This window comes from Somniosus microcephalus, chromosome 8, assembly GCF_052327205.1.
Source record: "Somniosus microcephalus isolate GS21.2 chromosome 8, FLI_Smic_1.0, whole genome shotgun sequence".
In the NCBI taxonomy this organism is placed as follows: Eukaryota; Metazoa; Chordata; class Chondrichthyes; order Squaliformes; family Somniosidae; genus Somniosus; species Somniosus microcephalus.
Window position 1 is genome coordinate 191,572,044 of NC_140994.1, and position 15,924 is coordinate 191,587,967.

The 15,924-nt window shown below is 47.1% G+C and overlaps 1 protein-coding gene across 3 annotated transcripts in view; it reads left to right on the top strand.

Annotated features, from left to right (window-relative positions):
• LOC147113979 (drebrin-like) overlaps nt 1–15,924 on the top strand; it is a 208,841-nt gene that overhangs the window by 140,762 nt on the left and 52,155 nt on the right. For all 3 annotated transcript variants that reach the window (XM_085995443.1, XM_085995446.1, XM_085995444.1), the window contains 2 exons: nt 13,381–13,493; nt 15,642–15,716. In XM_085995443.1, the coding sequence (XP_085851569.1) occupies nt 13,381–13,493; nt 15,642–15,716 (188 nt within the window). The remainder of the gene's footprint in view (nt 1–13,380; nt 13,494–15,641; nt 15,717–15,924) is intronic.

Sequence of the window (15,924 nt, forward strand, 5' to 3'; positions counted from 1 at the left end):
ACAAATGAAGGACAGAGACGGAATGAGTTGCTAGTCCATGTGCTTGCTTTATTAGGCCAGAGCGAACTGAGCATGCTCATACTAAACCATGTGACAAACCATGTGATAATACATTACACATAGTTTATAGCATGCTCCACAATCTGATAACGTGCTTATTTTCCCACTTTCCAAAGTGTCGGAGAACATGAGAAGGCTTGTGTCTTATCCAGTGACAGGGGCGGAAACCTGATTGGAGGGATTCAACCATGGTGTTCCGGGAAAGATGGGCATGGATTTGGGAGGTGACAACACGTTCAAGGACTTTGGAGAGGAAAGGGAAGTTGGAGTTGGGGCGGTAGTTTGCATGGACAGAAGCGCCAAGGGTTGGTATTTTGGGAAGAGGGGTGATGACGGAGGGTTTGAAGGAGACGGGGACAGTACCAGTACGTTAACTCTGGAGTCCCCCAAGGATCTATCCTTGGCCCCCTCCTATTTCTCATCTACAATGACCGTTGCTTCTGTTTGATGCCTAGACAACGCTATATTATCAGATATTGGAGGAAAAATTCAACTTTGACGGTGGCACAAAACATGAATTTGATGGAAAGGAAAATTGAGCGGGATGTATAACAGGGAGGCAATCCGCTACCACATGTTTTGGGGCCCTCACCAGAGTTGAATTTTACGGCCACATACTCAGGTTTATAGGAAGCAAGGCTCGCTTATGGGAGTGGTCTTTGATGCATAGCATGAGAGAAGTATATAGGTAAAACCCAAAAACAACAACATCATCTCTGAAATTCCGCTCCTGGTTACTTTATTGCCATCGGCAGTTTGGTCGTTACCTCTCTCTAAAATATGATCAGCATTGTAACCTTACTCCTAGAGAAAAGTACTGTATCAATACAGCAGTTCACTGATTTTTGCAAGTATTTATTGTCATATTTCTAATGTTGTCATTTAGATGCATTCAATGATGCTGAATACTGGAGTACCAATCAGTACCTTTTGATGATATTTGACTTTTTAATGTGGATATGTCCAACTAATTGTGAAATCCTTGTATACCTATACTGCAAAGCCCTATAAAAGCAGCAAATAAACATCAGCAAAGGATGGCTTTTTTGATGGATGGGCTGCTAATAAATCAATAGGGAGAAGGTATCTGCGATTATGGGCATTACATCAAAATGGTAGATACCAATGAACCTTTAGATTGTGCAATAGCTGCGAATTATTCAAATTGGTGCAGCTTACAATCGCAGACTGACTACTTATTTCGAACTATTGAGTCAATATGCTTAGTGCATGTGGTATAAGAACAATTTCAAGTTGAGAAAAGTGAAAGGACAAAGTCATATGATCTACTAAAGGTTATCGGAGGTGTGGTCAAAAGTTACATGGACAGGTTCAGATACTACACTAGGAAAGATATTGGAATCTTTTCTCAAGGATGTAACTGATTTTAAAGGGGAAGGACCTGCTTGACCAACCTTATTAAATTCTTTGAAGAAGTAACTGATCAGCTGCACTGCCACTTCCCTTCCTTCCCCTAGCCCACTGGGCCAAACTTCCTCTAAGGTTTACCCCTGCCTGAACCCTGAGCTTACATCTTTCTCCAGTTTCTCTCTGATCTCCTCTTGACCTCTCTGTGCTCACCTTGTCCATGAGAGACACTTCCTGCTCCCTCAACCCTATTCCCACTAAACTGCTGACCACCCAACTTCCTTTTCTGGCTCCCATGTTAGCTGATATTGTTAATGGTTCTCTCTCCTCGGGTACTGTCCCCATCTCCTTCAAATCTGCCGTCATCCACCCTCTCCTCAAAATACCAACCCTTGACCCTTCCGTCCTTGCAAGCTACCGCCCCAGCTCCAACCTCCCTTTCCTCTCAAGTCCTTGAACGTGTTGTCGCCTCCCAAATCCGTGATCATCTTTCCTGGAACTCCATGGTTGAATCCCTCCAATCAGGTTTCCGCCCCTGTCACAGTACTGGAACAGCTCTCATCACAGTCACAAATGACATCCTTTGTGACTCTGACAAAGGTAACCCATCCCTCCTCATCCTTCTCGACCTGTCTAGCCTTTGATACGGTTGACCACTCCATCCTTCTCCACCGTCGTCCAGCTGGGTGGGACTGCACTCGCCTGGTTCCATTTATATCTATCTAATCGTAGCCACAGAATTGCATGCAATGGCTTCTCTTCCTGCTCCCACATCGTTAACTCTGGAGTCCCCTAAGGATCTATCCTTGGCCCCCTCCTATTTCTCATCTACATGCTGCCCCTCGGCGACATCATCCGAAAACACAGCGTCAGTTTCCACATGTATGCTGATGAGATCCAGCTCTACCTCACTACCACTTCTCTCGACGCCTCCACGGTCTCTAAATTGTCAGACTGCTTGTCCGAAATACAATTCTGGATGAACAGGAATTTTCTCCAATTAAATATTGGGAAGACTGAAGCCATTGTCTTAGGTCCCTGCCACAAACTCCGTTCCCTAGCCACTGACTCCATCCCTCTCCCTAGCATCTATTTGAGGCTGAACCAGACTGTTCGCAACCTTGGTGTCATATTTGACCCTGAAACGAGCTTCCGACCACATATCCGCAGCATAACAAAGACCGCCTATTTCCACCTCTGTAACATCGCCCGTCTCCACCCCTGTCTCAGCTCATCCGCTGCTGAAACCCTCATCCATGCCTTTGTTACCTCTAGACTTGACTATTCCAATGCACTCCTGGCCGGCCTCCCACATTCTACCATACATAAATTTGAGGTCATCCAAAGCTCTGCTGCCCGTGTCCTAACTCACACCAAGACCCGTTCACCCATCACCCCTGTGCTCGCTGATCTACATTGGCTCCTCATTAAGCAACACCTTGATTTTAAAATTCTCATCCTTGTTTTCAAATCCCTCCATGGCCTTGCCCCTCCCTATCTCTATAATATTCTCCAGCCTCAAAATCCCCCGATATAACTGCGTTCCTCATGAGCGTCCCTAAGTTTAATCGCTCAACCATTGGCAGCTGTGCCTTCAGCTGTCTAGGCCCTAAGCTCTAGGATTCCCTCCCTAAACCTCTCCGCCTCGCAACTCTCTCTCCTCTTTTAAGACACTCCTTAAAACTTACCTCTTTGACCATACTTTTGGTCATCTGCCCTAATTTCTTCTTATGTGGCTCGGTGTCAAATTTTTTTGTCTTATAACACTTCTGTGAAGTGCCTTGGGATGTTTTACTACGTTTAAGGCGCTATATAAATAGAAGGTGGTTGTTGTAACGAACAGTAGACAAGGGTAATGCGGTGGATGAAATATACATGGACTTTCAAAAGACCTTTGATAAGGTTGACTCATGACTAAAGTGGAGTCAGGGGGCAAGTAGCAGAATGGTTAGCAAACTGGCTACAAAACAGAAAACTGAGAGTAGGGGTTAAAGGTAGTTACTCAGACTGACAGAAGGTGGGAAATGGTGTTCCACTGGGATCTGTGCTGGGACCACAGTTGTTCACTATTTACATAAATGATCTGGACTCGGGAATTGGAAGTACTATATCAAAATTTGTGGATGACACCAAATTGGGGGGAATAGTTAATACAGAGGGAGACTGCAACAAAATACAAGACGACGTTAACAAATTTGCAGAATGGGCGTGTAAATAGCAGATGAATTTCAAATATAGATAAATGTGAGGTGGTACATTTTGGTAGGAGGAATATGGAGGCTACCTACTCCTTGTATAACTAATCTAAATGGGGAGAGGCGCAAAGAGATCTAGGGGTACAGATTCACAAATCACTAAAAATAGCAATGCGAGTTAACAAAACCATAAAAAATGCAAACAAAGTACTGGGGTTAATTTCTAGAGGAATAGAATTGAAAAGTAGAGGTTATGTTAAACCTATATAGAACCTTGGTTAGACCACACTTGAAGTACTGTGCACAGTTCTAGTCTCCATATTACAAAACCGATGTAGAAGCACTGGTGAAAATGTAAAAAAAGATTTTTAAGGATGATACCAGAACTGAGAGGGTCCAACTATCAGTAAAGACTGAACAGGCTGGGGCTCTTTTCTCCAGAGAAGACTGAGAGATGACCTGATAGAGGGCTATAAAATTGTCAGGCTTGGATAGGGTAGATGTCGAAGATGTTTCCAATTGTGGCCAGTCCAAAAATAGGGGCCATAACTAAGATAGTCACTAATTAATTAATTAATTAATTAATTAATTAATTAATTAATTCAAGAGCAACTTCTTTACTCAGTCTTCTCTTCTTCTTAGGCAGTCCCTCGGAACCGAGGATGACTTGCTTCCACACTAAAAAATAAGTTCTCAGGTGACTGATGAGTCCAATGTGGGACCTAGAGTCTCTGTCACAGGTGGGGCAGACGGTGGTTGAAGGGGCAGGTGGGTGGGGTACTTGGGTGGACGTGCACTCTTTCCGCTGTTTGCGCTTGGCTTCCGCTTGCTCCCGGCGAAGAGACTCTAGGGCCCCGATTTTCCTGGAGCCGTCAGGCGGGGTTTCAGGCGTGCGGAGGTTGAAAATCGCAGAAATAGGGGGTCACGACCTCACCCCCGCCCGATGCCCCGCCCGACTTTCGCCCCCGTGTTTCAGCACGACCCGAATCAGTCCCGCCTGCAGTAGGCGGGACTGGTCGTCGGGAGCCTAATCAGCAATAATTGGCATCTGTAATCCAATTTTAAGGGGCCCTTGCGATTTTCAGCCTTTCCCCATGTAAACCATGCCTGGTAGGAACAATGTCGGCTTGCTTACTTTCAGCTGCAGGTCAATCAGGAATGAAGAGATTTAATCAGACAGCATTTGTAGGCTGTAGGACCTTGTTGCTCCAGGCTTGGGGCAACTTGTTCAAGGCTTAGGCACAGCTGTGGAAGGTTGGAGCCTCACACTCTTCTCCAGTGTGAGCTCCTGGGAAGCCCCTCTCACCATCCTCACTCAGTGCTTCCTCAACAGAGGCATCTGCCAGAAGCATGGGAGGCCTTTTGTTCCTTCCCTTCTTGGCATTAGAGGATCTCCAACAGCAGAGGAGGCTGCAGCGGATCCAGCAGCAACAGCAGCACCAGCAGGAGCGACAGGCTGCGGCTCAGCCACCTGAGGCAGAAGGGGCCAGCGCATGGAAGGCTGTCGGCGCAGGAGATACCCCCCAAACAGGGTCTACAGACACAGGGTGAGCGACTTCAACATGACTGAGCAGCAGTGCCAAAGGCAGCTCCGACTTTCATGAGAGGTAGTGACTGACATCTGCGCAATGCTACAGCAAGACCTGGAGCCCAGAGCACCAGGTCGACACTCCTTACCAGTGACCATCAAAGTCACCACCACACTTAACTTTTATGCCTCAGGCTCCTTCCAGGGATCATCAGCGGCACCTCCCAGGCGGCCGCACACACTTGCATCAAACAGGTCACCAATGCCCTCTTTGCCCTCGCACACAATCACATCCATTTCACCAAGGATCGCGCAAGTATGAGGGCGCGAGCGCTTGGATTAGCTCAGCTGGCAGACTTTCCAAGGGTACAGGGCGTCATTGACTGCACACATGTGGCCCTTAGGGCACCCCATCGCAATCCAGAAGTTTTTGTCAACCGCAAGGGCTTCCACTCCCTTAACATTCAGCTGGTGTGTGACCACAAGAAGGTGATTTTGCATGTTTGTGCCAAGTACCCTGGCAGCTGCCATGACTCCCTCATTACTGCGCCAGTCTACTGTGCCTCCGCTATTCAGTCCGCCAAACGAACTTCAGGGTTGGCTACTTGGAGACGAGGGATATCCCCTGCGGACTTGGCTAATGACGCCGTTGAGGAGACCAGCCAACGAAGCTGAGGAGTGCGACAACTCCAGCCACATTTCCACCAGATGTATTATCGAGCAAGCCATCGGATTGCTGAAGATGTGCTTCAGATGCCTCGATAGATCAGGTGGAGCCCGACAGTACTCAGCAGCCAGGGTCTCCAAAATCGTCGTGGTATGCTGTGTGCTTCACAACATGGCAGAGCGTCATGGCTTGCCGATTCCGCAGGACCAAGAGGCTCCTCACAGAGCCGCCTCGGATGAGGATGATGCTGAGGAGGAGGAGGACGGAAACGAGCATCCTGCAGAGGCCCGTCAACCAGCGGCACCAGTGCGCGAGAACATTGCTGGACGGAATGCAAGGAATGCACTCATCCTGGCCAGATTTGCGTAGCCTGGTACATCAAACTCTGTAGCCTCGCTGCTTCTTAACTGACAATGGACAGTGGCCCATGCCTGTGCATTTCTACCTATTTGACCAGCTTGCTAACATCTGCAAGTAATCCTAAGGCCTCAATGTGAAATCCCCATTCGCCAAATGACAGACGCCACAACTGCAGCAGTTGCCACTAGATTTTTTATGTACAAGAAACTGATGGCATTAAAACGATATACAAGACTTTTCACCCAAGTGACTACCCTTGTGATTAGTGGTGCTTTATTTTTCTCTTACGCGTGCTCCTACGTAGTGGTACCCCTGTGGCTTCAGCAGATGTGGAGGCCCTTTGCTCACTTTCCTGCTGCTCCTGTCTCAACATCTTTGGCGGGCGTCCTCTGGGGTGGTGAGCCTGTGAGGGCTTGCCAGCAGTCTGCTGCTCCTGCGGCTGTGCAGGGGTTGAGACTCCTATCTCATTTGGGTGTGGACTCCGGCGGGGCTCTGACCGAGGGCTCTGAAGTGGCATGGAAGTGTGAGCGCGTGGAGAGAAGCCCCCACTTCTTTGAGGTGTGCCAACAACCTCCCTCTCATAGGTCAGCTCCCCCTCAGCGCCTGCAAGTGGCTGGAGAGCACCTTGCTGCACATCAGGTGGGCCATGGGGACCCGTCTCTGCAATGGAAGTCCTGCTCAGAGGGACTTCCATGAAGGTCTGGTTTCGGTGCTCAATAAATGCCCATCGCTCCTCCAGAGATGTCATTCTATTCTGAGCACTCGCCATGTTTTCGATACCCTGGCGACTAAGCTCCTCCATGGCCGTAGCCCTCCTCTCCTCAGCCGCAGTCCTCCTCTCGTCGGCCGCAGCCCTCTTCTCCTAAGCGGTAGCCAACCTTACCACAGAGGTAGCCATCCTTTCCGTGGTGATGCTTTCATGCGCCAATGACTCCAATAAGGCTCTGCTCATGCTCGCTCGCTCCACACTCACAGCGACCCTGGAGACAAAACCTGCCAGAGACTCCTGCATCTGTGCATGGAGCTCCATCACCTCCTCTCTTGCGGATGGACCCAGAGGCATAGGGTCGACATGCAGCTGAGCTGAGCTGGCAGAGGCCTGCGCCCTCCACTGCTGTCCCTGTCTCCACAATCTGCTGATGCTCACTTGTGAGCTGTGAAACACCAGGTGACAACACTACTCTATGTCCCGAAGGTCCCCCCGAGGTGTGAGTGTCTGCGCTGGTGCTGTGTGCGCTTACTTCTGCTGACGCTGCGCCCTCAGAGGCTGGAGCTTCCTCTGAGGAGTCTGGCTGCAAAGCCTCTTCCTCCTCGATAGTGGGGACGGGGGCTCTGGATGGTCCTGTGGGGGAGTAAAGGAAAGAGTTAGAGATCTGATGCCAAGGCTACTTGCACATTGGATTTGGCAGATGCTCATAAGTCCAAATGATGTAGCTTCAGAATCATCTCAGCGACTCATGCTATGTCAATGAGAGAGATGGGAAACTATTCTGTCACCAGCTTGTGGGCTTGCTCCTGTCTCTCCTTCCCCAACTTCCGCAGCCACGTCAGCCCCAGCAATCTCCATCACTGTTTCCTCCCAGGGGGTCAGGTGGGCGATTGAGGGTGGTCCTCCTCCAGTCCTCGCTTGCTCTCTCCTATTGTGAGCTCTCTTTTCCTGCAATGAGGGAGACAAGTGGAGTTTGAGTGAGAGTGCAGGAGTGAGTGTAGAGATTGCATAGCATAGATACTTAGAAGGAGACAAAGATGGTGTGAGGCTGCAAGACCAAGGGCCCTCCCTGTGTGTTGTCAGTTGTGTTCCAAGCATCAGAGTGAGAGGCAGTGTGGGGGCTGCATGGTGGAATAGTTATATGAATGTGAGCATAGAGAGAGAGGGAATGGGTAAGGGTGCATGGATGCGACTGTGAAGTGGGATGTGGAGGAAGAGAGTGCTGAAGCGGAGTGCTGTTGGGGAAAGGCAATGGGGATCGGGTTGAGGGTGATGGAAACTTCATACTTACTTTTCCTGTACGGTGAAGGTCATGGAAGCACTTCCTGCACTGCATCCAGGTCCGTCGGGTGACTCCCTGAGAGTTCACCTCTGCAGCCATCTCCATCCAAGCAGCCCTGGTCTCTTTGGGAGGCCTCTTCCTCCCTGAGCTAGGGTAGAGGACCTCTCTGTGGGCCCTAACCCCATCCACCAATGTCTGGAGTGACGTCTCGTCAAATTTGGCGGCAGCTCGGCCTCTGCCGCTGCCAGCAGCTGGTGCAGGCTCCTCTGCCATTCTGTACGACTGGTTGGGAAGCCTGCAGAGGTTGAAAAGATTGCTGGAGACTTTAAAAACACCACGAATGATGACATCATACTGTGGGGCTTTCTGACTGGAAATGGACAATTAGCAAGGGTGCCCACACGCTGGAAATTAATTGGCCAATTGAGGGAAAATTGCATCCAGCTGGCAGACCCATTTAGATTCGTGTCGGAACCCAACATTCGGGGAACCCGACAATTCCCCACACCTGCGGGAAAATCGGCCCCTAGGTGTTCGGTGCCTTCCCGGATGCTTCTCCGGGAACACTCGGTGGTGAACTACTCGCTACCACATTGAATGGCATAGATGCATACACCTCTTGTGTGGAGCATAAACACCAGTTCTGACGAAGGGTCATCGACCTGAAATGTTGGGCTGGATTTTCATTCAGCAGTCGGGAAGGAGGCAGGACTACAACTTTCGGGTTTTAGTCCCACCTCCATTGAGATGCGGCCAATCCATGCGATTTTCCCTTGATTGACCTTGTTGAGCCCGTCCAGCGGGCTCAGCAGGCCAATTAAGGGCCACCCGGCAACAGGTGATGTCACAGACTGAAATTTCACCTGTCAAGACGTCGTGACAGATGAAATATCAGTGTTTCACAGCTGTTTGAAGCTGTCAAACACTGACAGTCTTACTTCTAACCTGAGTCCTTCTACGCAGACTCAGTTAGAAATCTCGCCGGCACTGAAAGCTGAAGGCTGTCACTTTTGACAGTTCGCGGCCATTCTGCTTTCAGTACCGGCTGAATGATGGACTCCCGAAGCCTAGAGGAAGGAAGGCTGTAAAGGTAAGTACAGGTAATTTAAACTTCTTTACACACTTTAGACACACCAAACACACTTACCTTTGCACTCATGCACCCATCACTCACCTGAACACCGACATCTCGACCCCTCCAAGTCCTTCAACCCAACGGCCCACCTGCTCTAACCTGGCGTGGTTTGGAGCCGTCGGGAATCCCACACAACACCCTTCAAAATAGGGATTAGGCTAAAAACTGCCTGTTAACTACCTGTTAACAGGCAGTTAATTGGCACTAATACCTTCCCGCCTCGGGTCGGCGGGTCCCAGTGCGGGGTGGGTACCCGCCTCCTTTGAAACTTACGTGGAGGCGGGATGGTGTCGGGACCCCCGAATTCAGGAATTTTGCCCCCCGCACGCCTAAAAGCCCACCTCACGGCACACTGAAAATCAACCCCGTTAGCTCTGTTTCTCTTTTCACAGATGCTGCCTGACCTGCTGAGTTTCTCCAGCATTTTCTGTTTTTATTCCAGCATAGACCTGTTGGGTCGAATGGCCTGTTGCTTTAAATTCTATGTAATAACACTCGGCTTGGGGTGTAGGTACCTTTTTACAGTATTAACAAATTCCACTTCAACTCCTGTCCAAAGAGCATTTGTGGGGGCTGTGAAGCTAAGTCGATTTGAACAGGAATGTGGTCCAAAATATTGATGGTTAAATATAATGGCCAAAGATACAAAGGGTATTGACATTAACATTAAACCTAGTTTTGGATAACTGCTGTGAGCAATGAAAGGGAATAGATGCACTCCTAAGTATTGTATCCAAACAGCTAGTCCAACTTGTGCCATCAAATCTGCCAGAGCTGATCTCCTCTTATGACCTGTGTTTGAATTCACTATACACTACCTGCAGTGGAGGGTGGTACTAAGCCCTCCAGTTGAGGAAAGTCCTGCGTTCAATCCCTGTCCTGTACTGAGATAGTTGATTTCAGCTGAAAATCATTAAAGGCTCAGGCAAAGATTGTTTTGTGATCTTGTGTCATAGTGAAAAGGCGTTAATAGCTGTTGAGCTGCATTAAAGGATATGGGTGGTGTTACTGGAATGCACAGAAAGTTTCCACTCAATATTGGCAGCATCATCCACAAGACACGGGTCAGTTTCCATAGATATGCTGATGATTCCCAGCTCTACCTCTCTCGACCCCTCTGCTACCTCGGTACTGTCAGACTACTCTATCCCTTACAATCGACTCCATCCCTCTCTCTAGCCACTGTTTCAGACTGAACCAAACTGTTCACAACTTTGTGGTGCTTTCATCCGCAAACTAGCTTCTGACCCCAAATCCTTGCCATCACGTTCTCGTCCACTTTCACCTTTGTTCTAGCCATGGCTCCTCTTCTACATGCTGCCCCTCGGTGATATTATTCTCCAATATCTCCCTCAACCTCTCCAATGCCTCTGTGTTGTCGACCTGTCTAAGAAGCCGCAATTTCCTCCAATTAAACATTGGGAAGACCGAAGCCATTGTCATCGGCCCCTGCCACAAACTCCGTACTCTTGCCACCAATTCCATCCCCCTCCCCAGCAACTGTCTCAGGTTGAAGCCAACTGCTCATAACTTCAGCATTCTATTTAACCTCGATCTGAGCTTTCAGCTCCATAATCTTCTACATCACAAAGGCCACCTACTTCCATCTCCATAACGTCGCCAGTCTTCGTCCCTGCTTCAACCCATCTGCTGCAGAAACCCTCATCCATACATTTATTACTTCCATTCTCAACTATTCCACTGCTCTCCTGGCTGACTTTCCATCTTCGATCCTCCATAAACTTCAGGTCATCCAAAACTCTGCTGCCCATACCAAGTTCTGCTCGCCCATCAACCCAGTCCTCACTGACCTACATTGGCTCCTGGTCCCCCATCATCTCTAGCTTAAATTGCTCATCCTCACGTTCAAGTACCTTCATGGCCTCACTCCTCCTATCTCTGTAACCTCCTCCAGTCCTACAACCCTCCCAGAACTCTTCCTCCCACTCTGGCATCATGTGCATCCTCCACTCCCTTTGCCCCACCATTAGCAGGTGTGTCTTCAGCCATCTAGGCAACTTTGAAATTCCTCCCCTAAACACTACTGCCACCCCATCTCTCTCTCTCTCTCTCTCCTGCTTTAAGACGCCTCTTTCCCCCCTCCCACACCTTAAGATTTTAGTCATCCCTTCAAATATCTCCTCCTCTGGCTCCGTGACAATTTTTGTCATTCCATTTTGTGAAGCACCTTGCGACATTTTTCCTAAGTTAAAGACGCTGTATAAATGCAAGTGGCTGTTGTATTTATTATATTTTGTAAAAAGTCCTGGCATACTGGTAGTATTAATACAGTAATATTAAGAGATTTTCTTTCAGGCTCACTGATGTTACTATGTGAACCTGAACTGATTTTTACAGTAATGTAATCTAGGCGGCGTGCACCATCTGCTGTAAAACTCCAGGCTGTCAAACAGCAGCTCACACTGACTTCAGGTTTTATTTAGCGTGCAGCCCCTGTCCTTCCTCCCCTCCCACTCCCCACCCCACCTCCCAATCACTGTAACATGCTGAGAGAACAGCCCCTTGTGACAAAACTAGGAGATTTTATCTTGTTGGACTTGCATAGCTTTAGAAGGCAATGTTTAAAATGGCATCAGCCAGCTGTGCCTCTTGGATGTCTTTAAAGAAATTCCCTTTGATCTATATTTAAATTAGTCTGTGGATTGCTAATTAATGTGACTGGTTGAAATGCAAATAGCCTTCATCAGATTGTTTAAAAACATTTTAAATATTTGCCTGTGTCCTTAGTTGAATTTGTACTGTAACCTCATCATTCTACGTGGATGTCTGAGATTTTGTATCGTTAAATATGTGATCTAATAGTTTTGGTCTTGTTGATATGAAAGTGCATTTTAGCATTTATAAATTAACTGCTTGAAATACTGAGCTCTTTACTCACAAACTAGCTGAGCAAGTGAAGCTCATTGTGAATGTGTTTTATTTAGGCTGGTTGGTATTGGCTCATTCAGCTGGGAAGCCAGCTTCAAAGCAAAACATGATGTATAAACTGGAAGTTTTTGCTGCTAGGCGCAGGAAAAGGATCATTGATAACCCAAATATTACACGAGATAGAAATTGGAAATTCTCTTCTCCGTGTGTTCTAAAAACTTTTTTGAAGCATTAAGATCTTTATTTTCTTGTCTGCATCAAAAGACCATTTCAGTTTTTGTCCTTTTTTTTTAAGAAGGAGTTTGAAAAGGGAAAGTTACTCCCTTATTACACATTATCCACGCATGAGCATATGCACGGCAGCATTGTTCTTCTCTCTGCATTTGAATTGAGAGGAGACATAGTGAGAATATGATGCAAAGTCCAATGCACATTGTTGCTGCAAAATAGAGTATTTGTTAACCCTGGGCTACACAACCAGAGGTAAAACTCTCTGATCACAAGGGGTGTGGCTTACTTGTGGAGAGCCTGGTGTAACCGTTAAAGGGGATGTTGTTTTCAATAAAAGGGCCACTGTTTAAAAAGCCTGAACTGTAACATCCTCTCTCTTTCTGGCCACTTGCCCTTTGCACTGTAATGTCTGCTGCCAGCATGTCTTCTCTCTTCACCTGCCCCCACCCCCTACTGAAATGTTTCACACTGGCAGTCAGTGTTTGCCTCTTCGCTCTCACTGGAACACTATAGTGAGATTTGTACTAATCTAAACTAACCAAAGTGGATAAATCTGAGCAACTGACCGTCCTGAGCTTTGGATTTCAGCTTTCTGGGTGGGAGTAAAGCCCTTCATCAGCCAAAATGTCATTAACTGCTGAATTTTTTTACCTGGCATTTGAGCTGCACAGACAGTTCTAGGCAACCTTTGTTTTACACCTGACCAGCCCCTCAATTGGGAGAGGAATGTGGGGAGTGATGGGTTAATCCCTCCGATGTGTACACGCTAAGTGCGCACATTTTTGTCTATTTTCTGATGCACCTCGTTTTCAAGCTGATATCATGTTATCCCAAGGAAGGATGTGTGACTGGGGAAAGTCCATTGTAAGCCATTGCGATTTAGCAGTTTTAAACATAAACAGCATTTGTTATGTGTTCTTAATGTCTCTGACAAGTCTTTCCTTCTCATTGTTCAGCTGGCGGTTTGCAGGAAATTGCCACAAAGTTTGACAACCAAAGTGTGATGTATGGATTCTGCAGCATCAAGGACTCTGGTTCTGGCCTGCCCAAATATGTCCTGATAAACTGGGTACGTAGAAACTGATTTTTAATGGTCTAAGTGCAGTGGTTTAATGGATGCAAAACCCCAACAATTAATATCAACTTTACCAAAATCCAGAAAGAAGTATTAGAACAGGCTCGGAGTTGTGGTTTACCTGCTGCGGATTCCAATTGATTCCTTCTCATTCATGCTTTTGCCTCCTCCAGACTTGATTACTCTGCTCTCCTGGCCAGCATCTCTCAACTGCCATCCATAAACTTCAACTCATCCAAATTTCTGCTGCCCATATCATGTAGGCCGCAAGCCTACATTTCGTTGTACTGCACTTGTGCACTAACAATGACAATAAAAGTTGATTTGATTTGATATCCCGCACCTACATCACCCCTGTGTTTGCTGGCATACATTGGCTCCCAGCCCTCCATTGGCTCAAGTTTAAAATTCTCACTTTTGTGATCATCTCGCCACATCGCTGCAACCTCCTCCATCACTATATCATCCCTCCACCCTCTGAAATCTCCATTCCTATGACTCTGGTTTCTTTTTAAATGTTATCGCACCCCCCAATCCCTTCACCCCACCTTTGGTGACCATGCCTTCATCTGCCTTGGCCCCATGCTCTTTAAATCCCTCACTAACCCCCCTCTCCACCTCTCTCGCTTCTTTTAAGACCTCCATTAAAACTCACCTATTTAACAACTTCCTTAAATTAAGCTTTTGATCACCCCTCCCGATAGCGCCACCTTTGACTTGGAGTCCAATTTTTCCTTACGCCTCTGTGAAATGCCAATTAGCATTTTTTTCTATGTTAAGGATGCTATGTAAATTCTAGTTCTGTAGATGAGCATGTTTGATTTAGACATAACTAGCTTCCCTGTTATATGCCTCATGTAGGGTCAAGTGCGCAGTTGTCTTGCCCTCACGCATTGAAACTCACTCGAGGTTCTTGAGCGAAGAATGGAAAGACTCGCGAATTTCCTGTGGCTTGCACTCAGTGTGGGTCCACCACAGCATAGCTCCGAATCTGTGTTGAGCTCATTTAGCACTGGTTTTGACCTCTTTCAATGCCACTGTCATGCTGTAGTGATTGGTTATTTCCAAACAGGATGCTTAAGCAGAATCTGTCACTGTTGATGCCTGCGTGATAAGCTCATAAAAGATTAGGATTTAAAAGTGACCATCCATTTAACTCTCTTGCCTGTGTTTTACGGCAGTGTGTAGTGTGGCCCCTACTGTGGGAAAGTGTGTAGTGCAACCTTCCTGCAGTAAATTATAGGCGTGTCAGTAGTGCACTCGGATGTTGTAAAGTGATGGAGTAATGCCTCCATGCCTACTTTATCGGTCAACAAAAGAAAATCTTTCAGTAATTCTCCCCAGTTTCTAAACTTGCGTTTTAGGTCTCCCAATGCTATTAGTTCCCTTGTAGAGCAGGGTGTGTGTGCGATCAATAACCATATCTTTAGATATGTTATTTTGAAACCTTCCCCAAAATAATGCTCGAGACTGGCAGCTAACCATGTGGAGAATTGCAAGACGGAGCCTGTGTCCTAATCCCCATGCCCAAGCACATTATTGCACACTCACAGTGCTGAAATTAAATCCATCAAGTGGAATTGAACAAGCATTACTGTATCTTTCCCCTTTTTTTTAATATACTTTATTTCTTAGCATTTATTTTTTGTTTCTTTCTGTCCATTTGTCTTTCTAATAATGAGCACATTGCTGAGGTAAGTTCTGAAGCTGGTCCAGCAAAGGGATGCCTCTGACCAGGATAGTGAGCACAGAAGTAATTCTTCTCTTTGGGAGCAGCTCTTCCCTTTGCCAGTCAAATCCGAGTAACTGTCTCCGTGCAGTCCTGAGGATAAAGCTTTCTGTAGCTTCCCGGTCTGCATCTGGATATGAGGAACTGTTGTTCCCAGTACAACCTCCAGGATAATCCATGCTGCATCTCCAGGTATGAGGAGGTATTCCCCGTACAACCCCAAAAATAATCCCCGTTTTAGCTTCTTGAACTAGTCCAGATTCTTCCAGAAGATGGTGTTTCTCGGAAGTGCATGTGGTATGAGAGCGAGCTGAGAGATGAACTCCCTTTAGCCTCCTGTTACATTTCAAGCTGTGTATTTCAGTTTAAGCAAAGCTTTAGTGAGGCTTTCATTCTTTTTCTATTTTCTTTAGGTGGGTGAGGATGTTGATGATCATCGAAAATGTACCTGTGCTAGTCACGTGCCCACAATCGCAGACTTCTTCCAGGCAAGTGTGCTGCTTGTACTTCAGATCATCCCTTGTTCTGTGGGAATATACAGTCCCAGATTTAGTCCAGTCACTGGCAATGACCTGTTAGATCAGTGGAAATATACTGCTCTCGAATTGGTCCGTTCAGCAACTACGGCGCTTTTACATTTTCTGCTTCTGTAGTTTGGCTTGAAGGAGCTCAAAGTCCATTCGTCAACTGCCTGTG